The sequence below is a fragment of the Electrophorus electricus genome, unplaced genomic scaffold, assembly GCF_041902795.1.
Source record: "Electrophorus electricus isolate QZ-2024a unplaced genomic scaffold, ASM4190279v1 Scaffold328, whole genome shotgun sequence".
Lineage (NCBI taxonomy): Eukaryota > Metazoa > Chordata > Actinopteri > Gymnotiformes > Gymnotidae > Electrophorus > Electrophorus electricus.
In genome coordinates, this window is record NW_027658614.1 from 1 (window position 1) to 11634 (window position 11634).

At 43.4% G+C, this 11634-nt stretch overlaps 1 protein-coding gene across 1 annotated transcript; it reads left to right on the forward strand.

Annotated features, from left to right (window-relative positions):
* Positions 1-117: 117 nt before the first annotated feature.
* On the forward strand, positions 118-11405 carry LOC145643358 (neuroligin-4, X-linked-like). The gene is made up of 2 exons (XM_081709213.1): positions 118-2285; positions 8585-11405. The coding sequence occupies exons 1-2, from the start codon at positions 1468-1470 to the stop codon at positions 9498-9500; spliced, it is 1734 nt and encodes a 577-aa protein (XP_081565339.1). The 5' UTR covers positions 118-1467; the 3' UTR covers positions 9501-11405.
* Positions 11406-11634: the final 229 nt, after the last annotated feature.

Genomic DNA, 11634 nt, shown 5'->3' on the forward strand with positions numbered 1-11634 from the left:
ACAATCATCAGTCATCATACTTATCAGTGGCATCAGTCATGTCATCACAGTCATCATACTTATCAGTGGCATCAGTCATGTCATTACAGTCATCATACTTATCAGTGGCATCAGTCATGTCATTACAGTCATCATACTTATCAGTGGCATCAGTCATGTCATCACAGTCATCATACTTATCAGTGGCATCAGTCATACTACTAGTGGCATCAGTCATGCCATCACAGTCATCATACTTATCAGTGGCATCAGTCATGTCATCACAGTCATCATACTTATCAGTGGCATCAGTCATGTCATCACAGTCATCTCAGTCATCGCCGAGCACTAGAAACCTTTTCTGGTGATATGCTGCTCAGATTTTTAAGGGAGTCACTTTCAGTTTTGGGGCTTTTTGCATTCATATGATTTACATGCCTAGTGAAGAGCATTTCGTATTTGTCTCTGAAAACGTCCATATTTGTTCTAGTAGTAGACTGTGCTTTAAGTCACTGTTCTGCTGCAAAGGGGACGAGCAATCCACTACGTTTTGTGGAATTTATCGCAAGATACTTCCTGTTGTTACCATCAGCAGTCACACTGTCAGGAAAGACTCGTGAGCAAGTTCTGTTGGCAGCCATACACGTCTATGCCACTGTATTTCTTAGATGACATTTTCACATATTTCTCTCATTCCATCATTCTGGTACAGTTTAATCTTTCATAAGACTTCTAGAATTCTTCAGGCTTTTTCATGACATGTTTAGCAAACTGTAAATTGGCCTTGGTGCTATTGAAGCTTTCCAGTAGCTGGCATGTTATGCTGATGTATTCATCTCCTTAGAGTAATTTGACACGTCTAGACATATGTCCTAGACATTGCTCTCGATTTGTTCAATTGTTTTTCTATCTACCCAAAAGTATTCTTCCATCATTCACTAATGTGGTCTTCTGTGGTCTGACAGGTTGCTTCCTATTGCTGAACTAACAGTGACATATACTTGATTCCCCAAGAATTCCAAAGAGATATTGACATGCCTTCTGCTTTGGCTGTGTCTGTCCTTGTTGATTTTTTTTGTCCCATTATGGCATAGACGTTTCTTAGCTTTCTTGTGCATGAACTAATGAAACTACAGAGAAGCCAGTTGTCCTGTTATTTCATCTCCTGAGATGAAAGTGCTATGTATAAAAACAGCTCTGACTCACATGGTTCTGTCCATACAAATGCAGACACACTCAAATTAAAGCCAACATTCTCCACTTTAACCTCATAACCTCAAATCCATTGTGCTGGAGATCAGAGCAAAAACAAGAAGAATTGTCACCATCCAATTACTTCCAAACTGCACTGTAATTAGCACTTATCCTTACATGCTTTCTTCCTTTGTCCTGGCTTATGCTCTGCCACCTACCAATGAGTTTTAGCATTGATCGGAAAAGTTACACTGTTGCTGCGTCTGCTTTTAGCAAAGTGGTCTGAGTGCCCCAATGGACGTTTGTGTCTTTTTGTTCCCAGATCTGTTTCAGAAAGCCATCATCCAGAGTGGAACGGCTCTGTCCAGCTGGGCTGTCAATTACCAGCCGGCCAAGTACACCCGCATGCTCGCAGAGAAGGTGGGCTGCAATATGCTGGATACCATAGACCTGGTGGAATGCTTGCAGAACAAGAACTACAAGGAGCTGATTGAACAGTACATCACCCAGGCCAAGTACCATATCGCTTTCGGACCAGTCATCGATGGTGACGTCATCCCAGATGACCCACAGATTCTTATGGAGCAGGGCGAGTTCCTCAATTATGACATCATGCTGGGTGTCAACCAGGGTGAGGGTTTTAAGTTTGTGGATGGGATTGTAGACAGCGAAGACGGCGTCTCAGCAAACGACTTTGACTTTGCGGTGTCGGATTTTGTGGACCACCTGTACGGTTATCCGGAGGGTAAGGACACCCTCCGAGAAACGATCAAATTTATGTACACGGATTGGGCCGACAAAGAGAACCCGGAAACCAGGCGCAAGACATTGGTGGCATTATTTACGGATCACCAGTGGGTGGCCCCAGCTGTGGCTACGGCAGACTTGCATGCGCAGTATGGGTCGCCAACATATTTCTATGCTTTCTACCATCACTGCCAGAGTGAGATGAAGCCCAGTTGGGCCGACTCGGCGCACGGAGATGAGGTGCCCTATGTGTTTGGGATCCCCATGATCGGCCCGACCGACCTGTTCAACTGCAATTTCTCCAAGAATGATGTCATGCTTAGTGCGGTGGTGATGACCTACTGGACAAATTTTGCCAAGACAGGGTGAGTGAAGTCCCCTTACATTCATCCACCTTGTTGGAAATAGCATGAAAGTATAGGCTAATTATTGCATAAGACAATTAAATTCCCCAGCGTTTGAGATTATCATCATTACCAAAAATTCAGCACGTACACAGTTCAGCACATACACAGTTGAGTTTGTTGACCAGTAAGTTGTCAGATTTAATGTAAAGAAAAGGATTTTTGAAGTGAAGGGTTGGTGTTAGTAAGGTGCTAGAAAAACCTTGTTTCCATAATCCGAGTCACACATCTTACAAGAGCATCTGAGCATGTTGTCTAGAGCATGAACACCATGACTCTACGTTTTGCATGTAAGTGTCAAAATGAATAACTCTGAGAGTTTTGCTAAGCTGTCAATGTCTTCTTTTTTTGCCTATAAAATCTGTAGATATTATTTATGGTGGACAGAATATAATTTCTAAGAAAGCAATGCACATGCCAAAAATAAATTTGGTATTCATATAAAAAGCGCCAGTATTTATATAAAAAGCGGTGTCTAACTGAACAAGTGGAACATTGCCTTCCTTTTTGACATTGCTGCTGAAAAGAGTCACTGTTCTGCATTTGGAATCACCTTTATCGGACCTTGTTCTTCTTTCTTCCTTTGATTGCATTTCACAGCATGTATACGCCACCTCGTCTCACTCACTGCCAAGACAATCGGCTTGACCCCCGAGCCTCTTCCCAGACCTCAGGGGTTATTTATATGACAGGACCCTTTTGAGAGCGAGAGTGCAGATATAGAATCAGTCACTGCCGTTAACATGATTCTATACCACATCTGGAGAGCTGACCCTAGTTCAGCACTGTGAAACACGAGACATGAGGCCCAGGGGTGTCTCTCTCTGTGTCTGTCTCCCACCTCTCTGCTAAGCAGGTCCTGATGTGAGTATTTCAGCAGCATCATGGAAAAGTGGATCAGGACGCCCTCTGTTAGGGGTGCACGGGAGTCCTTGCCTTGGGCCATGTACAACCTGTTAGCCCTTCCCAGGCCGGCAATGCTGACTGCTACCACTTATGCAGTAGGGTGGCAGTGTGTCAGGGGATGTCCTGGCAGGCTCACCCAAGCTGCATGCGTCTCTCCACCCCACAACCCTACCCCACGCATCAGCCTGAGTGCCATAAAGTGAAGCAGGGGCCAAAGATGAAAGCAATTTAAACAGCCCTTAGAAGTGCCTTCCCTGGCACAGGAGAAGCACTCCAGTCACAGATAAACAATCCACTTGTGAAGCTCAACTTTCAGTTGCTGAGTGCTATCTGAAAATCATTTGGGGGGTCGGGCAGACACAAAATTAGGGTTTGCTTTTTATTTTATTTTTAATACCACAACATTTTATTTATTTTACCCATTGCATCCCTAATTTGTTTTTTGTTTTTTTTAGACCAGTACATCTAAGAAATACTAAAAATTCTGCAGCCCCCAAAAATGTTTATCAATGGAATCTTGAATGGAACCTTTAGTAACCCTAAGCTTTACCTGCATAAATGTATACGTTTATTCCAAGCAACTAGTAGGTCAGTTTCTAGGCATGAATTAAGCCTATTGAGACCTGCCATTATATTTTTTATAGTCTTGGTTTAGGCCTAATCATCGTTCTGGGAAAACTGGGAGATTTAATATCTTTAGTCCATCTTTTATTTTTTGCTAGCTACTCCCTAGCCCTTCAGAAGCAGTCTTGGTTGGATAATGAATATTTATATACATATATATATACATATATATACACACATATATACACACACACACACACACACACACACATATATATATATATATATATATATATATATATATATATATATATATATATATATATATATATATATATATATATATATATATATACATATACACACACACACACATATATATACATAGATATATACATATACACACACACACACACATATATATATAAAGCTAAACTACTGTGCCTGTACCAGCTCAGGCCCCCTCCCAAGCCATTACACTACCATGTCTTTGTAAATGCTGTGTTGAGATGGTGCTTCACTCAGCTAATATCCAGTCTGGTGCTGCTGTCCGACACCGACAGGGCTGTAGTACACTGAGGGCTGTGGTACACTGAGGGCTGTGGTACACTGGGGGCTGCGGTACACTGAGGGCTGTAGTACACTGAGGGCTGCGGTACACTGAGGGCTGTAGTACACTGAGGGCTGTGGTACACTGAGGGCTGCGGTACACTGGGGGCTGCGGTACACTGAGGGCTGTAGTACACTGAGGGCTGTGGTACACTGAGGGCTGCAGTACATTGGGGGCTGCAGTACACTCAGGGCTGTAGTACACTGAGGGCTGTGGTACACTGAGGGCTGTAGTACACTGAGGACTGTGGTACACTGAGGGCTGTGGTACACTCAGGGCTGTGGTACACTCAGGGCTGCGGTACACTGAGGGCTGCGGTACACTGAGGGCTGTGGCACACTGAGGGCTGTGGTACACTGAGGGCTGTAGTACACTGAGGGCTGTAGTACACTGAGGGCTATGGCACACTGAGGGCTGCGGTACACTGAGGGCTGTAGTACACTGAGGGCTGTGGTACACTGAGGGCTTTGGTACACTGAGGGCTGTGGTACACTGAGGGCTGTGGTACACTCAGGGCTGCGGTACACTGAGGGCTGCGGTACACTGAGGGCTGTGGTACACTGAGGGCTGTGGTACACTGAGGGCTGTGGTACACTCAGGGCTGCGGTACACTGAGGGCTGTAGTACACTGAGGGCTGTAGTACACTGAGGGCTGTGGTACACTGAGGGCTGTGGCACACTGAGGGCTGTGGTACACTGAGGGCTGCGGTACACTCAGGGCTGCGGTACACTGTGGGCTGCAGTACAGGCTGGCTGACCAATTGTGTGCGGCCGTGGCACACTTATGATCTCCACCTGTAAGATGGACATACCTAATAAAGCAGCCAGCAGCCGTAGCTACAAGGCAGGCCCTTCTAATAACCTGACTGGGGAGTGTGTAATGCTGTCCTTCTGGAGACCGTGTGCCAGCTAAACAAGCTCTTGCAAGAATAACAGTGATTGCACGTACATCTTTTCGTTCACCCTGACATGCGCTCCATCCCCTTGACCCTTCATGTTCGTGACAGTAGGGTGTGGAAATGCCATTTTACATTTTTATATTTTTACATTGTGCAACCTGTATGATTTCTGCACAAATCACTTAACTATTAAGTGGCAGTAAGAAGGTGCTAAAAGCACTCCAGGGTCCCAGGGGGATTTAGATGTATTACTCTATTTACACAACCCCTATCCCATGTTAAGCTACATAACACTGATTACTACATTAATTCAGCCCTTCATCGAGAATTATGCTCCTTAGAATGAAAAGAAATTAGTGTAGTTACATTTATACACATGGCAGCAAAAATATATCTGCTTGTAATACAATGTCTCTCAAATATAAAAAAAAAAATTGTAATGTAAATAATTAAAAACGACTAGTGCCGTGATCTCCATACTCCCGAATTGCAGTAATTTAAGCGTGAAATTTAAACTCAGGATTTCTTGCATTTTAAGAAATATACCATCCTTCAGCAAAGTAAACCACGCCCAGGCCGGATGCATCCGTAACTGGTTGTTTATTTTTTCTTCTGCGCTACAGAGAAAATAATTGCTCTTAATGGCATATGCTTTAGGCTAAGACAGAGCAAGAGAAGAACAGAAAGAAGAGAAAGGGAAATAGAGAGATGAGGGCAAGTTGCATTTTGGGGGGATATTTATAACTGTCTGCTTTCTATTTTCATTTCATAGATGAAAACTAAATGTAGAGACAGAACCCCACCTCCACTCCCGAGGGCCTGCATTAACGTACGTTTGAGCATTGACTGTGATTGAAGGGGCAGGACATGTGTTAACATCAGTCCTCCAAAGCTTTGCGAAACAGACCAGCCTCGTGGCACCATTCCGCACATCATTGATCCTTTTTAAAACATTTTGTGCTCGCAGTGTGATTGCTTCATTTGTGTATGGTAGTGGCAAGGTGATGTGTTATTTTGTGGAGTTATTTGGTATGATTTATGTGATTATAACCTTTTTTTAAAGTATTCCTTCTGTAAGTCCTATTGAATGTGCAGTAAAAAGAATAAATTACTCCTCTCCCGTCCTTCAGCCACACACACCTCTCATACCCCAGATGTTCAGAATACGGGATGAAGCTTTGGACATAATGGACCGTTACGTTGTTACTTAGCATGAAACAACAAGAACAACAACAATACAACACACAGAGAATTCCTTTTAGTCGTCTTACTTTGACATCTGTTTTTCAAATATAAAGATGTTTTCTTTCATTTTCTAAGCATGTAGCTATTGCGTTTATTCCTGTGTGCATTTGTTCATTCTTTTGCTTGTTTATTCACTCATCCATTCATATACACTGTTGCATTTTCTGTTTACCAATCTGTTCATTCAGTCATTTAGTAAAACTATGTAGCTATGTTCTCCATCATCAGTATCTATTTAAAGTTTTTTCTGCTCTCTCTCTCTCTCTCTCTCTCTCTCTGTGTCTCTCTGTCTCTCTCTCTCTCGCTCTCTCTCTCTCTGTCTCTCTCTCTCTCTCTCTGTCTCTCTCTGTCTCTCTCTGCCTGTCTCTTTCTCTCCTTCTCTGTGTCTATCTCTGTCTGTGTCCATCCATTTCTTCTCAGTCTCCTCTTTCAACTTCCAACAATGAAATCACAACCAAGAGTGTCGCAGCAGACAGCACAGTTGCTGCCTCCACCATGGGCCTGACACACACACACACACACACACACACACACACACACACACACACACACACACACACCTACACACACACACACACACACACACACACACACATACACACACACACACACACACACACACACACACACACACCTACACACACACACACACACGCACACGCACACGCACACACATACACACACACACACACACACATACACATACACACACACACACACACACACACACACACACACACACACACACAGCTAAGATCACTAAGCCCAGACGTTTCATCATGCAGCTAAAGACAGAACAGCGCAACCTGTTCTGGTCTAAGCACCAACTGAGTTTGTGTTTCCAGGCAGTGGCACATGGAGCGTGCGCATCACCTGCATGCTGGCCCGTAGCGCAGACGTTTATGTTGCACAGTGTCGACATTCACAACATGTGCCTGCCAATTACTTCTCATGTTTTGTGTGCTGAAGCTTGTATTGAAGCGGATGACTCATGACTGCACACCTCCTTTAATGCTCATATGCCAATTACTGTTGAGCCAGTGCAAGTTGATAGCTTACATTCGGTGCATTTCGTTGAAACAACTTTGGGAGTTGTCAGAAGATGCGTAACACTTACCTGTTAAACGGTGCCCACTTTAGATTTTGGTGTTCATGGTGTGCTTACAGTCTGCTTATGTTTTGGTGTTTAAACCATAGTTGCGGTGTGTGCTTGTGTTTTTGGTCTGCTTATACAAAGACCTTTTCGAGTAAATTGCCAAAAAACCTTGGGTGATAGACTTTGGTATGTGTGGTGGATAAGATCTGAAAATGTTGAAATATTCTGTTTACAATAACATGGTCTGATGATGTCCTCTAAAGTTCAGACGGCAAACTCCCCACAGCTTACACTCTTGAGGGAAGTGAGCTGTGGACAGGGAGGTGTTTGGGGTTTTTATTCAAATACGAATTTTGCTATTAGTCATTCTCTGCCACATTAGAATAATTTGGTTGGATCCTGGAGTGCAGAAATGTCAAAAATCACGGTGAAAAAAGATGACTGACACAGCTTACTGAACAGACATGTAAGAATAAAGGCACTACTGACAAAACAAACTAAAATAGTAATGCACTCAGAGAAATAGAAGTGTTTTACCACCTCATTTCCATATGTAGAAAACTTTTACATCTCGCTGCATTTTTGCCTAACCTCACACTGAATAAAACTGCTAAACTGATCTTCTAAGAAAAAAGAAAAAAAGACTACTCTGTGTCTTAATGAGAGCTGAGAGAGGTGTAATGTTTGTTAAAAACTACACATCATTTCTAACTTTCAGAGCTGCCTGTTATGAATGTGCACTAATATTGTTTTAGAAATCAAATTTTAAAATGGTGACAGTGAGACAAAACTGTGGTGTATATGTATTTCGTGAAATGAGGCTTGTGTGTAAATTGCACTGGCATGCATTACTAAAGTGCCATAAATAATATTTATTGTTTGAATCTCACTCATGCGCTCATGTTTTGTTGGGTTTTTTTTTTTTTTTTTTTTTTTACAGAGATCCAAATCAGCCTGTGCCTCAGGACACCAAGTTCATTCACACCAAGCCCAACCGTTTTGAAGAGGTGGCCTGGTCCAAGTACAACCCCAAAGACCAGCTCTATCTCCACATTGGCCTGAAGCCCAGGGTCAGGGATCACTACCGCGCCACAAAGGTGGCCTTTTGGTTGGAGCTCGTGCCACACCTGCACAACATCAACGAGCTCTTCCAATACGTCTCAACAACGACTAAGATCCCGCCGCAAGACACAACGCCCTTCCCCTACACCAAGCGGCTGGGCAAAACGTGGCCATCGACCACGCGTCACCCTGGTGTGCCGCCGCCAAACCCTAAGCAGACGACGGACCAGCACAAGGGAGGTGAGCCGGGCGACGATACGTCAGTGGTGATCGAGAACAAGCGGGACTACTCGACCGAGCTGAGCGTGACCATCGCTGTGGGAGCCTCGCTGCTCTTCCTCAACATCCTGGCCTTCGCCGCGCTCTACTACAAGAAGGACAAGCGGCGGCACGAGTCGAACCGGCGCGGGCTGAGCCCGCAGCGCAACCCGACGGGGGCAGCAGGTGCAGGGGGCAGCGCCGGCGCGGGTGGAGGGGCCGGAGCCAACGACGTGGCGCACCTGCAGAGCGAGGAGCTGATGTCGCTGCAGATGAAGCAGCAGCAATTGGAGCATGAGCACCACCATGAGTGCGAGGCGCTGCAGGCCCATGAGGCGCTGCGCCTGGCCTGCCCGCCTGACTACACGCTCACGCTGCGGCGCTCGCCTGACGACATCCCGCTCATGACGCCAAGCACCATCACCATGATCCCCAACTCGCTGGCAGCCATGCAGCCCTTGCACAACTTCAACGCCTTCGGTGGCAGCCAGAACAGCACCAATCTGCCACATGGGCATTCCACCACCAGGGTATAGCTCAGCGAAGCCCACCATGACCACTGTTGCCCATCCCCCCTTGGAACTGCCCCGAGGGGGGGAGGTCGGAGGGGATTCGGACTCAGAAGTCGGATGTCTCTCTCATGGATGAAAAAATTTTAATTTCCACTCGGAGACTGACTCAGTGTGGAGAAGATATTATTTTGCTACAATACCTTCTTGAAGAAGATACAAGTCCAGTATCACCTATTTGTGGAAGTGAATGTTACTAAAACTAACAGTGAACTTGGAGCCAAGCATAGAGAGAACAAAGGAATGTTTTACCAAAAGAAACTATGAGCTCTTCAACAGGGACTATTTTGCTTGCATAAGCGACACGTTCATACTAAGGATAGCAGGCATCAACGACCTGTGAAAGCTTTGTATGTGTCATATTCTTTATCCTATATCAAGAGTAACAGCTGACATAGTGTGCAAGAACACTATTTTGAACAACAGTGTCATTCTACTTTTCCGATGGTGTTGTCACATATTGGATGAAGGAACTAAATTCTAAATTTCCCAGCCTGAAATGTATTTATGACAAATTTGTAAAGATGACAATTATGTAAATAGCTGTGGGTTAAAAATCCAATCCTAAAAGAAATCGAAAAAGCTTTTATTGTCGTTTTGGTTCAAAATATGACTATTAATGAGCTTGTGCTTTCTGTTGAATTGACTGTAAATATTCGAAACATAGTCATTGGTTTAAATTTCGGAAATGTTTGTTTAACGCACTTATTCCAGCACTCGGATACCTATAACCATAGCCTTTCTCCCTGTGTCTCTTCATCTTCACATGTATTAAATATTGTCTGCTGAAAAATTGGCTCATGCAGTAACCTCAATATGAAGGATCGCTGTCTACATTGACAAAAAAACCATGATACTGACAAAAATGCCCCTTTATGCTGATCTAAGAGGAGTTTTTTACTTTTTCTATTCAGACTCCTGGGCTTACAGCACTATTAGAGTGTGTTTAAAGCCCTCCCTATGAGTGAAGGGGATGAGGATATTTTACAATCTCTCATTTTATTCTTGCTAATCACACAGTGAGGTACCCCCAAAAGCAAACAAACGCACAAAAAAACTGGAACATCATGCTGTCACTCAAGCATGTATCTGCCATGGGTTTCCTGTAGCCAATCAGATTCCACTTCATTCTAGGCCTGAATGTAACCTCTTGGTTTCCAGGTGTCATGTGTCATTGCAGAACTTGCCAATGGAAATCACAAGCAGCTCCATGAGGGCAGAAAACAGCATCCTGTGTCTGACCTGTGTTGGTCCCTGAGACTGTCTGTTTCACCCTGTGATACCTTTAGCTTCTCCACCCCCCACCAACTCTTCTGTCACATGCACCACTGCCTGAATCAAAGCTAAGACCAGCATTATAATCATAAAAGGAAAAAAAAAACAATGAAAAAAATAACCAAGGCAGTGTTTTTGGTATCTATATTAGTTGGATATGTTCGTAAAGAAGTATATGTTAGATATTTCTATTTGTCATATGCTAGCAATATGTAAAGTATTGTGCCAGGCTTGTGATATTTTTGGGTTACAACGCAAGTGGATGAGTGTAAATAAAAATAATTATAAATGCTATAAAAATCATTAACCCTGATATTTTTAGTTCTGCATCCTATAACAAAATATCTTGAAATTGCAAACAAAGATTTAAATTAAAAAATGCTATTGAAATTTATAAAGTTAAATTTGTATATTGAATCTAAAATATTCATCATAGCCTCTGTCTATAATTCAAGGGTGAAATGTAGGATTCTAAATAATAGTTTGTCCTATATTGGTTGCAGTTTTTGCCTTAAGTGATAGATGATATTTCTGGCTGGACACCTGTATAAAATTTTTCTGCAGCGTTTCTAATAAAATATCACAGTATTTTCTAAAGCCGTGTCTATTTACCCTCTATCACTCATGAAAAAAATGCACATACAATGCACAGAATGATTACAATAGTTCTGCATGTTTTCCTTGATCTATTCATGATCTCTCTTCAGGTGCTAAAGTGTAGGAACCATTTCTCCAAAGCATTGTAAATTTTAAGTGAAATATTTGCTCTGTCAGACTGTCAGCTAACGTTATCGGAGCACTGGAGTCATCATTGCAGTCTTGAGAC

Coding starts and splice junctions, on each gene's coding strand:
- LOC145643358 (XM_081709213.1), top strand. CDS start 1,468: ATGGACGTTTGTGTCTTTTTGTTCCCAGATCTGTTTCAGAAAGCCATC. Junction 2,286..8,584: donor ACAAATTTTGCCAAGACAGG/GTGAGTGAAGTC, acceptor TTTTTTTTACAG/AGATCCAAATCAGCCTGTGC.